The sequence below is a fragment of the Cottoperca gobio genome, chromosome 7 (assembly GCF_900634415.1).
Source record: "Cottoperca gobio chromosome 7, fCotGob3.1, whole genome shotgun sequence".
Lineage (NCBI taxonomy): Eukaryota > Metazoa > Chordata > Actinopteri > Perciformes > Bovichtidae > Cottoperca > Cottoperca gobio.
In genome coordinates this window covers 11613723-11635051 of record NC_041361.1, presented here as the reverse complement: position 1 = coordinate 11635051, position 21329 = coordinate 11613723, and the positions used below count along the sequence as shown (strand labels likewise).

The following is a 21329-nucleotide window of genomic DNA, read 5'->3' as shown; positions in this document are numbered from 1 at the left end:
TCTTACCTTAAGTAACCTGTTTGAAATGCCTGAGGAATGCACGATATAAAAAACAACCTGAACACATGATTTACCCTACATCATACATCATATTGAAGTTCCTACAGAATTTGGGCACGATGTGTATGTGGGTGATCCTATGAGGATGTGGGAACATTTTCTGGAAAAACCTGGATCCTATCTGTGAGAACTGTTTCATGCTCACAAATCTATGATGTTCGTGTTCTGCTGTGCATTCTTTTGTCTAAGTCCAACTTAATGAAGCATCTTTTTCCTAATTCTGAACAACAATGATGTGCCTAAACCAGCACATTGTTCGATTATTGAGGAAATTGATTGACATTTGTAGATTCATGTTGTTTCTGTGGCTGAATTGTGTATTGAATGCAAAGTGCAATACGAGTGCAGTTTGGTCTTTGTTTTGGCTCTTCTATCCCTGCTCCATGAGTTTATTCTAGTGTCTGGAGGATATTAATCAGGCAAGCACATCTTTGAAACTGCCATCAGATGATTTCAAATACAAGTCTATGACACTGAAAGGGCCATCGGGACCTGTGGGAGAAGCTCAATGACCAGATGGGACCTTGGTACCTTCCACCAGAGAGCCATATCAACGCTGAGTCCTCCTTCAGCTCAGTTTTAATCAAACATACCTAAATATTCTTGACCAGCAGGTGGCAGCCTGTCATAAGGACCGTCAATGACGGCAAAAGAGAGTTAGAAGTAGAGTGGGGAGAAATGCAGCATCAACATTTAACAGCCAGTACTGTTTGAGGAAAAGCTTTTACCAAGGGAAGAGTATCATGCCACTAAACCAAGCATAAAACAATCTCTGCTCAATCTGCACCATGAAATCGTATTTTTCAAATGAAATCTTGTGAAGGATTGTTTTTGTTGCATCTTTTCTTTAGTGACGGTTCACAATGGAGCCGATGTTCTCCCCCTGTATTTTACTACCTTGCTTCAAGGCTGGTTTTCATAACACCTCCCGAGGCAGATATTTAACAGGAAAAAAAGCAGATAAAATATTGATGTTGTTCTAATTTTGTAAGACTGTTTGGTGAATAATTGATTGTTAAGGGAAAGGAGTTTGTTTTATTTGCAGAACCCTTATGTTGTTTATTGACGGGTGTTCACACATGCTGTGAGCCCTTATAGCTGTTTGTCAGAGGTTCAGCGAGTGGGATGAAACCCTTTCTGAAGGTCTGTAAAAGACAATTGATCTGTTCTAGCACCTTTAGGTTAAATTCACAGCTAAAGATGATGGGAGTTAATCTGCTCTGTGTAATTGCTTAGCTGTATCGCAGTTGTTTATCTAAAATACATATCATTTCATCTTAATATGCCGTGTTCAGTTGTTGCTGCATGCTAATCTTCCGTCTGCTTCCAATTTGCATCCACTCATTTTCTTTTTTACATATTCCATTTTTATGCACATCAGTTGCAGCCTCTCATTAGCAGCAATGCCAACTGGGAAGTGATGCTCCCACATTGCTGTATCATAACACAGATGAGTCTGACACAGATGCTCTTTCAGCAAGAGAATTGATGGCCTTTTTTTAAGACTGATTGCCTTCCTGTGAAATCACACATGCTGAAGAATGGCAACAATCAGATGTATGTGATGGTGGATATTGTTGCTTTACTGTACGACACTATCATACTGTAGTGCTTCTTTTATGTATTATCCTTCCTTCATCCTTCAAAACTCTGCGTTGGAGCAGAGCAGATGTTGTGATGGTATATAAAGTGTCCTGAGAAGATGCCTTGCTTCCTGTTGTGCAGTAGCACCAGGGGCACAACACTCTTGCTTATTCATGACGCCTGATCAGAGCCCAGGTAGATCAAACCGCTCCTCCATTTTTAATGAAAAAAGCCCTTTACTGGCACATAAATATCATGCGATGCATTTTCCCCTCAGCCTGCCCTGGAGGTGCAGGGAGTCTTCGGGGGATTGTAAGGTCAATGTCAGTTAGATCTTCTGCTAATGTACAGAGCTAAATATTGACCTCAAACGTGGTCGAAACAAACCATTCTGAAGAAATATTGATCCAAATAGGGGACATGGGCAGGTACAGTGAAGGTCACTTGCTCTCTGTTTTCCCCATACTCTGATATTAGTCTGCATTCATTTCCAAACATTATTACCATAATTCCATATCATAGACATTAACATTACCCTCAAGCCTTTTATATAATCTAATGTAAATGTAAATGTGTTACAACATAAAAGACAAGGTAGCTACACCCTGAACCTGGTTTTACTGCAGAATGTGAATAGTAAGGGGTGGAGGGAGAGGCCCTTTCCCTCAGGATCTGCAGTTAGCACCCACAAGGACAGCAGGTTGTTGCAGGGCAAGGTCACCTCTGCTGTTCTTTGGGAAATACAAAGCTCCAGTATTTTCTTTCCTCTTATTTGTAGTTCTTATCTGAAGTCTCCTTCGACTTGATATTCAATCCTTGCCTGAAACTCAGCCTCTTTGCCCAGGAAACCAAGCCAATATGATAAGAATAACCTCCAAGACCGAATTAGTGTTATACCGTATGTAAAACATTCCTAATATTGAGCCAGACCATTGATTAATATCCGCTCATTATGTCACGTGCAGGTGTGCACATGTCTAGTGTATTGTTTTTGCTTTGTGGATTCTGGGTGAGTTATATCTGAAAGAGGAGACAGAAGTGAATCTGTTGGCAACTTGAGAGATGGAGACTTTGCAGACGCAGCAAGACTTAGCAGCCCTCACTGGGATTACGTGGTCTTTCCAGGAACTTTATACATCACCAAATATCAAAGGAACTCCAATACTGAGAGGAGGAATTGGTTTCGAGAGCTGCGACAACTCTCGACTGTTATCTAAGAGCCACTCGCTGCATTATTGCAGCGGTAATGAGAATTCTGACAGCACTGCCAAGCTGCAGCAAGGTACCAATAGAAAGTGGAGATATCCGGGGCTTTAAGTGTTGATTTCTTTGGAATAATTACAACTGAGGAAATAGTGACTCGTCAAGAAGACTGAATACGTAGAAAGTAACATACTTATCATAACTGAATAGATGTACTGGGTGAGTTGGTGGCTGAGTTTGAGTGTATCCTGACTCTATGTGAGGAAGACAAAGATTAACGGCTGTTAGAGCCTACTTTTAAAACTGTTAATGCTGATTTACACAACCAACCCATACGCAGCAACATTAGCATTCATTTGGAGCTGTGTTTATTGCCACCTGATGAATCTAAGTCCAATATTAACTCTTCTTAGAGATCTGTTTTGGTCTGGCTTAGAAAAATATCTGAATACATCTCAAATGTCATCACTAGCTTGTTGCTAACTTTGTTTCCAGCAGAAGCAGATGTCTATTTCAGAGAAAGTTGAGAGCAGTAAGAAAACACTTAAGTTGCGGTAAGTAAAACCAAAACAATAACTTGAAAAGCGTTATAAACCTCCACAGAGCTGAGAGGAACTGTAGATTCGGGTGGGTTCATCACTTCTAACAAGCCCTTTCAGATACAAGTCGTCATGTAATCCATTGTAAAGGTATTGATTGTAAATCATTGTATAAGTGCAGTAGCGTACTTTACTTTGACTGTGCAACCCTGTCTCTTAGAAATAAAATTCAAAGATTACTAAATTGGTTGCACAATTACGTTGAGGTGACAAATCGCTACCTTGATTATGTTCATAAGCAATGTTTTTCTGAGTAAGTGAAGCTCTACATTAATCTATCACACCAAGGTAGCAAGGATGTGGTTGGAGTGGATGGTGGGCATACAAAGCTGAGAACTTTGACACCAAACCCAGACACATCCAGACTCCTGTCTGCGGTTGGGTTTAAACAAGAAAAGCACTTTGGTTATGGTTCGGGGAAGACTGTGATTTTGGTTAAATGTTAAATCTCTTTGTGTCTCGAGCCACTGCTGTTTTCTTTCTGTGTTAAACAAAGACCATGACTTTTCCCCAGCAAGTGTTGCCTAAACATTACCATACAAAGTTTATATTGCCACATTGGATATTTTGGCAGAAAACAAATGAAATACATTGTCAGTGAACATTTTTCTGATACGTTCAGTGACAACATTTCCTTATTATTTTTATTAGAAGACGTAATCCAGAACAGCATTACGCTTTTAATGTATTTACTGTTGCAAATCAGTTGTATATAATCCTAATCTTTTGGAGACAGAGTTGGACTGAGTGCTAAGTAGTCACATTTTCACCAAATAAATCAAATAAAATAATAATATCACACATATATTTCACTATTCTATTGGAATCAAAACTGTAAACATAGGTTGTAGATAGCAGTACCTGTAAATGCACATTAGCACATTATATTACACACTTGTTCATCCTTTTTGTCCCTTTAAGTGTGTGTTATGTACAGTCCACGTGGCCTATACACTTTGCTGATACATCAAGAAACAGATGGTGTGGATTGCATTAAGGTTTCTGTCTTTTCCGCCATCCGAGCATCACAATGTTCTCTGCCCGCTTGTTCCCGAGAGATGCTTGTCAAAACTGCAACACGGAAATGTCTTAACCTTACATAAAAGATTGTCACCCACTTAAGAGAACATCAGTGTACTGACATGGCCAGAGATCTGAGTCTTTACAAGAGACCAAACAGAATCACTTTACATTCTCATACAATGTTTTTATGTCATGGCATTGAACATTGTTCAATTACTAATCTACAGATGCCCCAGTTTGGCATTATGCAAAATGTTAAGTTTACAGTAGTTAAGATACTCACAATCTTCAGGTTGTCTTTTCCAGTCCAGTCCATACTAATGAAAATACTGAGTAAGGCAATGGAAGCCACTGTTCCTAGTGACCAGTTGGGATAATCATCAGTCCATGTACCGAAAAAAAAAAAAGGAAAACCCGGCTCCCACCACCACCTGGCATGGAGGCTGTATAAACATGAGCTTTCAGCGCATCATGACTTTCTCCCTCATGAGTAGTTGTCGTCCTGCAGCTGCGAGTCTCCTGAATGCACTTTCTTAAAAGGTTAAAACCTCCCATTCCCTCCAGCTGCGTGTTTCCTATCCCTGTCCATTAATGGATCAGTGCTGCTGGATCCACAGAGGGGACTCAGCTCCAGTGGAGAAGAGTTAAGGGATTACGAAACCCTTCTATCAGCACACACACACACACACACACACACACACACACACACACACACACACACACACACACACACACACACACACACACACACACACACACACACACACACACACACCTCCTTACTGCAAACATCTCTCTCATAGTGCCACTTGCTCTACCACCGTTGTGCGATTAAGACCCTGAAGACGAGATGAGCGTTCAAAGCTGTGCTGTTGTAGTCTCATATTTACATAATTATTACATTCATGTTCTTCAGCCAATGTCAGTTTAAACATACACACAGTATTACAGTAAGATAAACCTGCTCTATTGATGATTGATGTATAAACGTTCATTCTAAAGCAGGTTACAACATTTGATAATCTGATACTGACCAACCACAATAACTTAAATTGCACATTTTGTAATGTTAACATCAACTGTTTGACCATAATGTACAAGAGTTAAAGCTTAATGTCTTCAGTCTGTTACTAAGATAGACAGTCAATGTCAAAAAGACTTCCATTATTGCAAGTTAATAGATACCCTTTTTTTGTGCTCTGACCAAGGCTCCAGTCAATCCACTCATCCTGAGTAAAGATAAATGATCTTCTAGTATTTTGGATTTATGATCCAGGTCGTCTCAGCCACTGCAGCATCGTAGCACTTCATGCTTCATGCTCCTCATTAGACTACATTCATATGAGGAGAGAACCAATGCTTGTGCTCCGATTATTACTTTTCCAGCCTGCAATCAGCTCGGTTCTTCAACTTAGACTGTGTTCTGCTCTAGTAAGGGCGGATGTTCTTTAGGTTGTTGGGGAGGTTCGGTCCTCTGGTCCTGCTGCAGCTCAGTTGGAGGCGGCTGCTGTTGGGGTAGATCAGATTTTAGGATTCCTTTCTGAGGGGGCTGTGGAGTCGGCTCTGGATTGGGCATCTCTTTTCTGTCACTGGGCTGAATCTCCAGAGCCGGTGTGTCCTTGCAGCAGAAGTATTGCTGCCAGATTTTCCTGAACGCCGTGCGGAACTTCTTAATACGGAAAGCGTAGATAATTGGGTTGACAGCAGAGTTGCCGTGGGTGAGCAGAATGGCGATGTAGATGAGGACCATGGGCTTCTCGCAGTCAGGGCAGAAGAGTGTGATGCAATTGATGATGTGAAGGGGGAGCCAGCTGACGGCAAAGAGAAAAAGAACCAGAGCCAGTGATTTAGCAAGCTTCAGCTCCTTGTCATAGTACTTGTTGGGGTCGGCGTGACTGGTGGTGAACTTCTTATTGTTGAGTTGCTTATGGATCACGTAGAAGATCTCTGCGTAGATGACCAGCATGACCAGCAGCGGTGGCAGCACCCAGCCAAAGAAGTTGAAATAGACCATGTAGTCCATGCTGATGACGTTTTCGAACTGGCATGTGATGATGAGGTCAGAGCTGATGGAGCCATTCTGCTGGAGGTGCTTCAGGTTGTTCCAGCCTAACATGGGGGTGAGCCCCACAATGAAAGCCACCGTCCAGCATATCACTACTGCCAGCGCCGCTCGCCGAGGGGTCACCACCCGCTTGTACCTGCAAACAACACAGTATCATGTCAGCACTTTCTCTCACAGTGCTGTAAGGACATGCATGCTCCTTTTTACTTCCCTTTTCATTTTGTTAGTGCCCTTGTGCTGACAAAAGGTGTGATTCACAAGAAAGAGTTACCTTTCAAACCACAAGCCCCTGGACATTACACACATTTCATTGCAGCACACATTTCCACCTGAACAAGACAGTGTCTGCAAACCCTTATCAGTAAACCTTGCCTTTGCAGCACTGCTGCTTCTCATGCTTCTTTTGTTCAGGGCAAAACGGAATTACAGTTCTTACAATTAGCTCAATGGTATCCACTAATTTATTACAGCAGTACAGTGGACACAGGCTGCAGGACTTGGCATGCTACAACAGGCTTTCGTGGTTTGGCTTTTTCATTGTTTGTAGTATTTATGGATATGAAGCAGGAGGAAGAAGAAGGTAAAAGGTGCAGAGGCTGTAAAATCTTATCATTTCTGTCCTTCAAACAATGACACCGAGAGAATCAGACTGATACTTGGCTCGAGGCAGAGAAGCAGTTATCTGATCCAGCTCATGTTGCTCCCTTTTGAATTACTAATGGTTGATATTTACAACATTGTAAGGACAATATTAGCATTACAATAACCTGACCTTTGCTGAAGTGGAGCCTGATGCAAAGCAGAACCCTGTAATTCAGCACAGAGTTATCTCTGGGATTAATGTCAATCAGAGATGTACGTGTTAAGGTTTGTGTCTGAAGCATGGCAGGAGGATCATTATTCCCACACTGAGCCTGCTCAGAAGAGATCAGACAGCAGTGAGTGTGTGTGTGTGTGTGTGTGTGTGTGTGTGTGTGTGTGTGTGTGTGTGTGTGTGTGTGTGTGGGGGGGGGGGGGGGGGTATTCTCCCTCTTGATAACAAATAGTTGTGGGAAGGGAGTGGCAGCGAGAGAGGATTTCTGATTTAAATAACACAAAGACTCACGGGTGTAAAAGTTGTTGTGGTAGAAACCATTACGCTTGGATAGTTTTATAGGACTAAGAAGTAAAATGTTAAAATTCCTGATAAACTACTATCTTAACCCTGGAAGACTTACTGGAGTCTTGGGAAGGAGATTAAAGTTTGAGGCTATCACAGACAATATTCTCAGACAATAAATTCCCCTCTTCTACTAAGCTTATCTTTACAGCCTTTCAGCGCCACAGCTCAGTCTTTTGTTTCAGCCTGGTATGATAAAAAAAACACTGGTGGCATCAAATACAAAAGAGGGATATTGAATCCTTGACAGCAAACCTGACCTTTGTTGTGCCCTCCAGAAACACAGAAAACATATTTCTCCAGCATACAACCCCACCCCTAAATGTACTAATTATGTCGCTGCTCTAGGCTTCCACACATTTCAGCATATCAAGGGACTAATTAAAGCTGCTGGTTGATCAGATATGCCCTGATTTGCTGTCACGTCAGTTCTTGCGAATCAAATATATATGCATATAAAGGATAAAGGACTGTAAAGTGAAACAAGACCCATGAGGAAATTAATTCCCAGCATCACAGCCCTGGAGCTTCAGTGAAATCTGCTAAAACGTCATCATCAACACACTGTCACATTTCCAGGTGGCACAGACAGTGAGCATAACATGTGCCTCTCCTTCATGTGTGGGTTGTGAAAACCTCATTACCTGGTCGGGATCTTGACCCTGAGATAGCGGTCAATTGCAATAGCCAGAAGTGCAAGGATTGAACTTTGAGTCAGCACCAGCACTGTGCACGCCACGAGCAGGCAGCTGTAAAAGTGAGTTTGGAGTCCGATGCTGATAGTAATGGCCAAAGGGATGACGAGGGCTCCTACTGCAATATCCGCCAGAGCCAGGGAGACGATGAAACAAAACGTGGTATCACGCAACGATTTATTAATTTTCACCGCCCAAACCACCATCACATTCCCGATTACAGACGCAACTGCAATCACCACCTCCATTCCTATGTAGAGCGACTGCGCTGAGAAAAGTGCTCCGGGCATCCTTGCAGATGATTCTGTCCTTGATAAGAACAAGATTGATTTCAGTGAAGCAGCCTTATGAGAAGCCCACAGAGCAGTCCTCGATTAGTATTATTTTGCCAGTATGCTCCGAATGAGATATGCGTCCATCAGTTTCACGGTGCCCACATTCTCCTGGTTACTAGATAGAAGTTGCAAGAAAAAAAAATTCCAGTGGTATTGAGGGGAAGAAGCGCATTAACCAGCAGCCCAGCTATGCATGAGGGGTTTTCCTTTGGAGCAGATGTTGTGGTCCGGTGGCTGTTGTGCGTTGCTCCTGCTCTGTGATCTGCGCCTCCACTTGGCTGAATACACCTGCTCCTGGTGAGAGCATGCAGCATCCTCCGATTTATCCAAGAGGGCGCTTCATCTTCCCCACTCTACGTTTTTTATTTAACAAAGCAGGTTTGAACAAAGCAAATAAGAAGCTGTCATCTAGCTGAAAGCGCGCACAGTTGCAGTTCCTGCGCAGGCGGGTGCTCTTCCCTTGCTCTCCAACTCGCTATGCTTTCAGTAAGTGTAATAATGCAGTTGCCGAAAATAGCTGTGTATCTTTCTCGCCTTTTTTGTTTTCCATTCAGATGAGCTGTCTTTGTTTCTGTGAAATGCATAATCTTGGCTTCACTAGTCCGTCTATTTCCTTTGGTGGGTGTGACTGCTTCATTTCCATGCATAAATAAATAAATGCAGCTGTAACCTACCGCGGGACCGTCCCAAGGAAGTCAGGTAGTGCGGAGGTGATTTGAACTCACGTTCGATGTTATGCCACGCACGCCTCCCCTACGCCCTTTCAAATGCTAATAGCCTTGCTCCAGTTGCCCATTGTTCAGAAAAGAGGTGAGGCAGTGAACTGCCACGGCTGATACCAAATAACACAGATAAAGCTATTGACAATGGCAGAGATCATATATATAATTCCCTAAGTGATAAAGGACTGAGTAAACAATGGCACAATAATGGAAGCTCACACAATGTTTTTTTTTTCTCATTTGCCAACAACATGCACCTCATTTAATTCAAAACACCTGAGAGAAGCATAACTTGGAACTACTAATAGATATTCAGGTCATTCTAAATATATTCATGTGTTTCAGACTTCAAAGACCTCCGCTCTGAGCCTGAGGCCAGCCCCATCCTCCAAACTAATGAGACATCTATGACAACAATACCGGAAACCTTATGACTGATTTAGATCTATTGATCAGCCTGAAAACGATGCTTCCTTTTTTTTTTACTTTGACCATTCAGGAGCAAGATCCCAGTGACACAAACCCGTCCTGTCGCTTTGTGAGAAACACACAATGACCCTTTGTGTGTGCAGTCAAACATTGTGAACATACAGCAGTGAACTACAGCACTGGCATTTTGTGCTCCTTCGCTGTGGGTCAAAGGTTAACAGCAGGCAGTTGCGTGAGCTCTTTGACCATGACACTGTCTCTATTTTCACATCCAAGCAGGAAAGACTGTGTAGGCTGGATGTAAATGCATCCCAGATGGTGCGCCGCGCTCACAGTAAGTCATGTAGCCTAATATGGAAGAAGGCAGGATGGAAGTCCTGGATTTCAGCATGTGATTCAGAGTGAAACAAAAACAAAAAGGTAATATGGTGGTTCACACTGGGAGACCGTGTGTGATGGCAGGACAGCCAACAGTCTGCAGGAGCAGACGACAGTTTCCATCTGTGACCACCGTCATGGTCAGAGGCATCTGCGCGGGGTATAGAGGTCTGCCAGTATACGCTGAGGAATGAAGCCGCCATATGTTCCGCTTGCGGTGATTGGCATCCGACTTGTGACATTTTAATGAGCATAGGCGTTGCAATAATGCTTGAGAAATCAATCTTTACAGAGCAAATTGTGTGAGCCAACACACTAAGGCTGATATGACTGACAATTCAGAGAGATTCTCAATGTTTTTGTCTTAAAAATAAGCCTCACCGTTGCAAGGTTGCATTTCCTTCCTTCCTTTCACTTTTTCAATCAGTAAACATTTTCCACTGTTATGTCAAACCTTAGTTCGGAGTAGCAAAGGGATCTGGAAAGTGGCATACATCATTTCAGCCCATTTTCTCATTGTGTTTATCCTTTTAGCAGCTTAGGCTCAGAGCCGGGAACAAAGTCATGCTCAACATAGACCTCATAATGCTGTTTGTGCTTGTTCACAGTCAGTGTTTTCACTGAGGACATGACTGCAACCTGACCATTTCTGAAGTATAAAATGTTCCCTGTATGTCATAGAGACTTCCTAATAGCTTGACTTTTCTTACTTTCAAGGCGTTCCGGGGATGAATTTGAATGAACAACCCTGAAGTACTTCTATGACTAACCAATCAGCCATATCCACAGAGTCAGGAAATGAGGAAACGCTTCAGTAAACGTTTGTCAGATTTTGCCATTTGGGGACGTGTGACCAGTGCAGTGTGCTTTATTCAGTTTTATGAGATCCTACACTTCGATGCTTTTTCCTGCGAGTCCAGAATCAAACATATCTCAGCAGTAACAAATGTCTACAGTTTATGTGTGTCCTTCATCCAGCTCAGTGTTTTCATTGGTGAAAAGAATCGGTTGAGTTGTGAGGTTGAATGCTTTAAACAAAAACTTCTTCAGTAAACGTAGATCATCCTGATAGATGTCAGAAAGGCCCAATAATGGGCACAGGCACACGCCCTCATAGGATTGTAAAGCACATCAACCATTTTTGGTCCGACACAGTATAATCTATATGACTTCAACTGGCTGGATGAAGAACCAAGCACTGAGCCGTGTCCATATTCCAATGAGAAAAGATCACACAGCGTCTTCCTCCTCAGTGTCTTGTCTGCTGAACTGAGTTCAAAAACAGTATTTCTCATTCATTTCAAAAAAGCCCCGGTGATGAACTGTAGTGGTGTTGCCAGCGGACCGCTGACCCAGGAGCCAACTTCATTATTAAAACCGACAAAAAAGACTTGGGACCTCGGCCTATTAGCCAGGACTCCTTTCAAGAAAACAGTTTAGGCTTTCAAACGAGACGGGGCCATCGAGGAATACATTGCAGTGTTTTTACAAGGGACACTCCAGCAAAAACAATACACGATGGATAGCCTTGGCTCTGTCGCCTCCATGAAAAGCTAAAACAGCAGGGAATATGAGAACACTTAAGCACTCGCATGTATCCCCAGGACAATCGAACAAGCACACGAACAGCCTCTAAAGTATTACAGCCGCTGGGAATGGGAATGGCCCTCTGTCATGCACATGGAGGTTCTCCAGAAAGTGCTGCATTTTAGAGAAAATGCAGAAAATGAACATCACAAAAATTAAAGTTGATGATGTTGTTTGAGGTCATTGTAAACAGCTGTACAAAACAGAGAATGAGAACATCTACAGAAGACAGATTTTTTTGCATCATGAATAATAGATTTAATAGCATTGATGCACAGATGACTTGACTGATTGATTGCAGGACAAATACATTTGTCATGATTAAATCTTACTTTATCCATGTGACCCAGATTTTAGGTTGCATTTCACAAAAGCACAGTTGAACTAGTTGGAGTGCTGCTCTGGGGATGTAATCATTTACTGTACATGTAAAGTACTTTGGTATACTCGGAGTGTCTTCTTTACTCGCAGAAAACAACCTTGTGGTCATACTAATTTTGGTGTAACAGCTCCCTTTAGAGCTGCCAGCTGGCTGACCCACATCACCTCGCCTGCTAGTCGCGCACAGCGTGACTGTGAAATTAACCACCACACACACACGTAAAGCTTGAGCCGACAAGGCGAAAATGAAAAATGTCAACAGCTAGTCCAACAGCCAGCTGCCTGGTACCATACAAGAAGCCCTCCTTGATGGGGTATTTTGATGTGTGAGCCTTTCAATTTGGCCTGCTGAGCTTTTGTCAAGTAACATACTTTACTATAAGGGCCAAAGCCAGGATTTTGGACATTTTGGACACCCCACCTGTGCATCAAATACAAAGAGATCATTGATTGTTTAAATTATTTCAAACTCACACTTTGCCAGGCAGATTTTGTTAACTTTGGACAAACCCAGGCTAGGTCTTTCCCACTGTTTCCATTCTTTATGCTAAGCTAAGCTAACCAGCTGCTGGCTGTAGCTTCATATTCATCGTACAAACATAGTAGCGGTATCGATCTTCACATCTAACTCACGGCAAGAAAGCAAATAAGCATAGTTCCTAAATGGTCAACATATTCCTTTAACTCTACCCTGCAATACAATCATGTCTATATGTTTTGAGGTTGGTTCCTCCTAAAATTATATTGAATCTTTTTGGTGGTTCTGCAATAGTTGGAGAATACTAGGGGATTCCCCAGTGTGTTTCTGTCTCTGCATGTGTGAGCATGTGTTTGTATATCTACTCAAATGTGAAGAGGAGGACCACTCCAACAGAAAAGCTTAACCCAAACCACGGCCTCTGTAAGCAGCTCCTCCACGTCATCCAATACCAGCCCCAAATAAGATTACTGTGCCTCCGCATCTCCCACAGCTCCTAACTCTATCTGTATACACACAGAAAAACAGACAGCAGTGAGTGCCACTCTCTGCCTCTCGCAAATTATCAAGGTTAAATATATCATTCAAACCTTGCATGTTGACATTTTTAATATTCAGTTTGCTACGCCCGCCCTGCTCACTGATGAGCGGCTCAATTTGGGAAAAAAAACATTGCAGCCTCTCCCACAAACGCTTTACAGTAAAATGCTTTCCAGCAGCCTACACACCAATTATAGAATTAAATACAGAGCTATTTGTAGGCAAATGTTTCAATGTAAGTGAGGAGTTCACATCCTGTTTTACACTTACATTGAGTTCTGCGTCTTTGTGCTATTTTTGATATAATTTAAATTGGCCACCTTGAGCGTGGTATAGCCAACGCTAACGTAGAAAACATTTATGATTAGTCTCAATTTCCTCTCATGTTTGCACACATATCGAAAGGCCTCTGGATAATGAGACGGAATATTCAACGTCTTTCCCCCCACATGTGCTCCTGTTAATGCTGCACAACAGTAAATGGAAGCACTTTGGCAGCAGCATGTACAGTAACATGACTCTCATGATCACAGCTTGCACATGAAATATTGATGGCTTATATTATATCAGCCAGTGATTACAAATTTCTAATTTGTCAACAAAGGTGATAATTAGGAGAGCACAATGTGTAATGGCCTGTTCTGCATATGTGCTTATTGCTGCATAAACAAGTCTCACACTATACAATTCGAACACGAAGTAAGAGGAATAAAGCAAGACCTATGGCTTTTGAAAACAAATGTCAGCACTTTCCTTTGAAAATTAGCCTCTTATTAATTTTTGCCTCAACAGTGGTAAAGTTTCTCTCGCATACAAAGACAACACAGAGGAAACTGGTGGAGAATCAGTGAAAGGGAGAGAGAATATAATTAGATAAAGAAGTAGGAGAGAGGCATCAGTTAGGGCTCTGCACAGCGACTAGATACTGTAGATGAGAGGAGATAAAAGGAAATGGAGGGAGAGGTGGAACATGTTGTGAGTTAATGACAAAACTCTGAATCTAATCTATTTAAGAGGGGTGGTCAATCCTGAATCAAAAGACTTGATGTGGCCTCTGGTGCATTTAGCGCTTCAGAATGTGTCTTTTAAAGTCACTGCTGTTGTCGACTCACTGTGCAGTGATGTTCCTTTGAAAATGGAAAATGGAATTTGGAAAAGCACATCCTGACGAGTGTAAGAAAACTGGGTCAAACGTGTAGTTTTGGCTCTCTGTGGAAGAGGACAGTGTGCTCAGCTTCTTTGATGTTGGCACTGTGATTTTGGAGGCTGTCAGGATCCAGTGTTGTAAAAAGAAATAATTAATAATCACACCTAATTCTATATAACAGGATACACCAAGAGGCTCAAGTATTTAGTGTGCAGAGTCTGCATGTTAAAGACTGTGTTTGAATTCTGGATTCCCATCATTATACCACACAATGAAATTGGGCTGGGACTGTGCTCTGGTGTTGGTCTGTCATGCACAACAGTTTGGATGCTACTAATCAGACTGTGACATACTTTGATGCATCATGCACAAACATATTCCGGATGCTGCTGATTAGATGGGTAGGAGGCATTTCATCTTCTAATTTATTCTGATTCCTCTAACGTGTGTGCATCGGTGATCGTATAGTTGCCTGTAGCCTGTGTCATGCGTAATACAATGAATGTTGCGCTCTCGATGCCCCTCATTGGTGTGATCTATTAATTCTGCATTGATTGACACAAGGAAGACATCGCAGTGTTTGTTAAATGAGCTCTGGTGTGGAGATCATGTGGTCGCCTAAGTACACCCATTTGTGTTTCTGTGCAGAACGTTTGCTGTATATCTAAAATGACTACTGCCTGTACGTACATGGCAATTTGTTGTGCAGATTCACACCATCAAAATAAAAATCGCAATGACATGTAATGATCCTGTGACCTGTTTTGCTTCAATTAGGCCAAACTTTCCTGTATCTTAATGACTATATTTCCTGAACAGTTAGCTAATAGGTTACAATATATGTGCACATTAACTCTCCTCAAAAGAAGAAACCTACTGATTCAAGGAGACAACGGCGCACACTGACGTTACGAGTAAAAAATGTTTACATGTTACTGAAAATCTTTACCAAAGCCCATTTTCAATGACCTAAAACGCAGTTTGGGTGCGAAGGAAAGACCAAAATGCATAGAAAAAGCTACGTTTGCAAAAACACCTGTGTACGTGTGAACTAGACATGAATATCTTTGGGTTTTGAACGGACAAAACAAGAGCTTAGAATTTGAGAAACTGGATATGTTTTACAATTTTCTGACATTTATAGACCAAACGATTAATCGATTAGTATAGAAAATAATCGGCAGATTAATCGCTAATGAAAATAATCGTTAGTTGCAGCCCTATTTTGGTAACCTTATTGTCTCGTCAATGTACCATGTACAATCCCAGAAGTGTATTTTCTATCTGCGTGTGTGCGTGAATTGTACTATATTTGTCACGCAGCTTTGCATGAGGAAGATACCTGTATGTTGCCCACTCTCTATTAAACAAAGCCAACCACCAACAACTTCAGTGGATTTGTTAGTGTATAGAAGACCAACCTTCAGGCCAGCATCTGCTTCTCCTACAGAATTAATGAGGCAGGGTACTTTTGCTTCAATGGATGTGTGCTACATTCACATTGCATGCCAGCCTGCATGGCTTGCTGCAGCATTTTTCCTGTTCACCACCTCTCAGTCGTAAGAATCCCTGCCTAAAATGTGGAGCGGTAGATATGTAAAAGGGAGTTGTGTGGGTCCTCTGAAGCTTTTGAAATATCCAACACATGGTGTAAACACTGTGGGAGAGACAGCATCTTCTTACCTGTACTGCCTCCAGCACCGACAAATCTCTATGAACAAGATGCTGTGTTTCGTGCATAACGCAGTTCTAACTGTCTTATTTTGATGTTCCCGTTATCCAGACACAACTGGAGAAATTATAAATGGTCAGTTTGTGGGCAGAATTTTACTTCATCTGGGCAGTCACAGTTTACATGAAGGCACTTGAGAAACCAATACTCTCTTTGGCTTTTCTATTAACGTTGTAAAGGCTCGGGGGGTAAAATATTATTATCTGTAATACTTGAAAATAAACTGGAGTCAGACAGGAGGAGGGAAGACGAGGATTTTTTCCAAATTGTTTCACCCAAAGGCATTTTTCTACCCTGTCGATTTTTTTATGGCATATTTACCTTCTTTGCACTTCCCGAAAGAGAAACTGAAAATGTGTTTGAAAGGGTCCCCTTCCTCTTGCCACCCTGAGTTCCTTTCAAACCATCTAAGGCCTGTGAGGAGGCAGTGATAGTGTATTAATGAGATACATCTGTGCACTCTATGGCCAATTGCCATTTCAAGAGCGATATTGCAAATGAAGGAAATTGTTTGCGGATCTGGGATTATTAGGCACCATTTGGAGAGTGGTGTTTGTGTGTTTACATAAATGGGAGGTCTAAATATTGGAACTGAGACAGGAAATAATTACAGAAATGTGAAATGCATTATTCTTGCTTGTGGGTGGGTGGCTGGAAAGTCCAGGCAATAAGAGTTCTGCAACGTGAGCGCTTCTGTCACAGGGGGAGGGGATAAAATCCCTGTGGATGCATTATTTACATTGAGAAGAGAACGAGTATAAGCATCATTTCAGTCTGTCATTTGAATTGCCATGATTACATTATCAAGGCAATCATGAGTGTAGTGTACTGTGCCCCGCATCTTTAAACTGAAATAGACTTAACTGGGTTTAGCTTTGATTGATTTAATGTAAGCAGGTTTTCATGAGCTTTTAAATCACAGGACAGTTAAATTGAGGAGATTGGAAATGAATGAGTTTTAATGTAAGAGTCAAGAGGGCAATTGGAGAGATTAGGATGTAAACAGTCAACGTTTCTTGACTCTCATTTCACTAACGGTGTAGTTTAGTTTTTACTTAGTTGTCATCCATCCTTTCAAACAATCCATCCATTTATCCATCACGTCATCATCCATCATCCATCCATCCTTTCAAACAAGCAATCCATCCATGAATCCGTCCACCCATCCATCATCCATTGTTTCTGATTGACTCTTGATTGATATTGATTCTGGCTGATTTGTGACGTTCTTATTGGCAGTTCGATATGACTTTCCCTAAATCTCTCACCAACCATGAATATTTACCAACATGTTTGACACCTGGATAGATTGATGTGATGTGCTCAGGAGTTACAGTACACACAGTATGTGTTGTCCTTTATGTATGTGCTATTTCCATATGCAGATTTATTGATGGCTTTGTTTGTTCATAAGAAATTATCTGATTACTTCTTGACCCAGTGACCCTAAAAGTGCACATGACAGCCATGCTAAAGCTCTTGATTAAATGCTTTGTTTGGCGTTAAATTCATTCCTTCTGCACTGATATATGCGCCCTCCATCATTCACCAGCCTCCATATTCATGTTTGTTTCTATGGCAACCGATACCAATGCGGGAATTAATGCATTCTAAAATGTTCAGTTGAGTTAACATTATACTGATATAATCACACATACAGACTCAAACTCAAACACTAAGCTCTCATTAATCGTGCTGAACTCAGGCTGAACGCTTTAGTTTTCCACGGACTGGGGCTGGGGAGGTAAACACCTAGAAAAACAGATGAGACTGCTTTTGCAAAACTACCCAGTGAGCATTTTCCCCTCATTTGCCCCAAATCCTTTTAACCCAGGCATCTGCACCATGGCTGCAAACAACTTAAATGCTTTACACATGAGCAATCTGAGTCTATTCACACACAGCAGTGGGGAGACTGAATACCACTTGTGAAAATGAATTAACTAAAAAGGAGATGTGGACCTCCCATTTGCAGGTGTATATGTGACCATTAAGGACCAGATGTGCTGTGGGTGTAGGAACAAGATACCAGGCCAATGGGGTCATGCACAAACAGTTGTGTTACTGGTGGTCAGTTAAAAAAAACAAGGGAATAACAGGAAGGTACAATTTAATAGATACATTTAGATTTACTACGCACGTGAGTAGGCGTATGTGTGTGTTGGAGAGTTGTGCATTTATGGGTAAAGGGGGAAGAGAAAGAGAAGACTGAAAAAGAAACAGGGGGAATTATGGTTTAAATGCAGAATTGGTCAGTAAATAAACTGTGAATCGATGTGGAAAGAAAAGTGTTGCTTAATATCTCAGGATTGAGACAAAATGACTGTTCCTGACGAGAATAACATCGGCATTCTTTCAATTGACAGTTGCTTTTCCGATGAATGCTTCATTACACAAAGACGGAGAGGGAGAGGGTTTATCGGCAGCACGAAGACCTGCTGGAATATGTTAAAGACACTCCTGTACTCAAAACCAATCATTGTCAATGCTGGCAGTGTACAGACATACTGCTGACTGACTCAGTGTTGCTAAAGCTGAGGTGTTACAAGACTGAAGCAGCCAGTGGCATCTTCTCCCTCTATTAACATATTCATGTGCGAGAATTGAGTCTGTCTGACACAACTGAACACACACACAAGCTGCAGCTGCAACCTGAGGGTTTGTATTACCTTATATGATATTTTAAATGATTTAACAGGAAGAAATGCTATATTCGTTTGCCACAGCAATATTGAAATACACCTTTAAAAATGTTATGTGAATAAAAACATTTAGCAATTAGCCTGGCAAGCTTGTTTCTTTGGTGCCAATGTAAAATACCTTCTATACATCAGTTCACTTATGCAATACCAACTGCCAGAGTATTTCTTATCAAGATACAAACTGCTGGCTCTGACTGACGCCTTAAATCACAGACTAGCTAAGTCACACACATTAATTATAGCTCAGGTCAGCGTGGTGGACTGCCTTTGAAGAAGTTTGTTTTAAAATCTCTATTTGCTAATAGCCAAGAAACACTCACATGCAATAATAAGCTGTATTTCAAGCTTCTTACAAAACAAGGTTACACAATTCTGTCCACATAAAACAACAAACAAAACCTCATTAGAAGCCTCAAAGTGCTTCAGTCTAAAACTGGCAACAGTCAGAGCTTCGTCTGTGGATCTTATGTCTTTGTTCATAGTGACATAAATTAAGCAGTACAAGCCTTTTTTATTTGCTGGAATGTTGTAAAGATCTGGAAGATCTGAAAATGAGTAGGAAACCAGTGGAGGGTTTGTAAGCCAGTCTTAACTAACTGAAGGTACTAAAAGATCAGAACACAGGGAGATAAAATAGTCAATGTGAGATGAAATAAAAGTATGAATATCCCCCCCCCCCCACAACTTTTATAGTAACTTCCAGAGATTTATAGCTGCTTTCAGAATAAGAAGGTCACTGCTGCCCTTCTGGACCCAGCAGCATACAAAGTGCAGTTTGCATATGTTTTATCACAATGGCTGAAACATCACTAGCCCACACATTGAATGTGGTAGTACACTGTGGCCTAATAATCACTTGTTAAGTATCATTTTGCAACAACATCTGTCATTTTCACTCCCTCTGGGCATCTGTAAGCAGCCTGTGATACATGTACTGTACTGCAGAGGTGTGAGATATTTACTGTAATGCTTCTTAATTTGTACACTGTCAGTGCCAGAGATATAAATGTCTGACATACATTTCCTTCCACATATTGAATGGTAGTTTACATTCAGGAAGGAGAGTTCCTACAATGTGCAATGAAGGTGCGGGTAAATAAATATTCATGACGCAATCTGTTATTCTGTTTTTCCTCATTTCTTTACTTTCCCTTGATTCTATCCTGCTTGACTGACTTGTATTATGGCTTCGGAAATGAGTTTCAGGGAATTGCATGAACATTGACATAGATTAATTTGCATTTTAAAAGCTTTATCTAAATAGGAATGGAGTTATAACATTTCTGTCCACAAGACGGGGAAAAGGATATCTCAATGCTGCAAGAACATGTAGGGCTGACTGGAGTGTTAAGATATGAGCATAATAATTGCATTATGTCCAATTAAGCACTGAAATAGATGAAGTCATGGCCAGCCATACTCTACAATAATACAGTATATTAGAGTTAATAGCTTTGTGGAAAATATTAATGTTCATTTATTGCGTTTGAGAGAGGGATTGACTCAACTCTGTTGTTGTTTTCAGGCCATAGTTTATGACGTTGTTGTATCTTTTTTAAATGTAGTATTTACTGCATTGCTGTTGAGATACCTTAAATAACATTGAACAGGGTTTCAAATGTTTTTGTTGGTCTCTGTATCTCAGCAACTACAGGACAGGTGGTGATTAAATGTTTGCATTGTCAGGTTCTCCTGAGGACGTATCCTAATGGTTTTGCTTGGTCTTCCCTTACCTCCTTATATAACACCACTTTCAAGACAAACTTTCCACTTGTGCAGAATTAAAACCATCAGATTGACATTTATGGAACACATTCACGCTTCACAGGAGAAGAAACCACTTTCCCTTTGGAGGATGTATGAGCTTTATATGCCCCACCCTCAGGTGAACTTCAGCAAAGGTCATGCCAATCTGTCTGTAATGCACTAAACACATTCATGCCCTGTGAGGAATTTAGATTTTAATTTTAACATTGATTTTTCTCTGGCAGCTGGTAACTGTACAATGAAAGGGGACCAAGCAATGCCTCAACCTGAGGATGTGAGGCTGCATATATCTTTTAAATCACTTCTTAAAAATCCTTTCATCCACTATGTTCTATGTGGTAGATTTGTTTATTCCCAGTGTTTATCTTATTATTTTGTGTATTTTATTCAATACCATTCTCTGGACTTGTATTTGCTTGATTTTATTAGTTGTGCTTCTAGAAGCTTGTAGTGTATTTTCATCCAGAGAAAAACAAGAACATTTGACTATTTCATTTATTGTATTCCTCTATTGAAGCAGGTAGTCTCATTGAGATGGGGATCTCTTTTTAAAGAGAGACCTGTGTACAAAATTCACAAGAAATACATTATACATTTTCAAAATTACAAAAAGCATTGACAAGTATGATTGCAAATACATAAGAACAACCTTTTAAAATGTTCAAGTGAGATATTCTCTTTGCTCTCTCGATTCTGGACTCCTGGTCATTCATTTTACTTTTAATATGGATTTTTTATTTGCT

General features: G+C 41.1%; 1 protein-coding gene across 1 annotated transcript; it reads right to left on the bottom strand.

The window, feature by feature from the left end:
• Positions 1 to 4106: 4106 nt before the first annotated feature.
• Positions 4107 to 9237, bottom strand: adora1b (adenosine A1 receptor b). Its single transcript, XM_029435914.1, has 2 exons — positions 8338 to 9237; positions 4107 to 6670 (listed from the first exon to the last, which is right to left on the bottom strand). The coding sequence occupies exons 1-2, from the start codon at positions 8676 to 8678 to the stop codon at positions 5881 to 5883; spliced, it is 1131 nt and encodes a 376-aa protein (XP_029291774.1). The 5' UTR covers positions 8679 to 9237; the 3' UTR covers positions 4107 to 5880.
• Positions 9238 to 21329: the final 12092 nt, after the last annotated feature.

What these genes read in the sequence shown, in the direction of transcription:
- adora1b (XM_029435914.1), bottom strand. Translation starts at nt 8,678, where the DNA reads ATGCCCGGAGCACTTTTCTCAGCGCAGTCGCTCTACATAGGAATGGAG. An exon ending in AGGGTCAAGATCCCGACCAG is followed by an intron (nt 6,671 to 8,337) that starts GTAATGAGGTTT and finishes TGTTGTTTGCAG; the next exon opens with GTACAAGCGGGTGGTGACCC.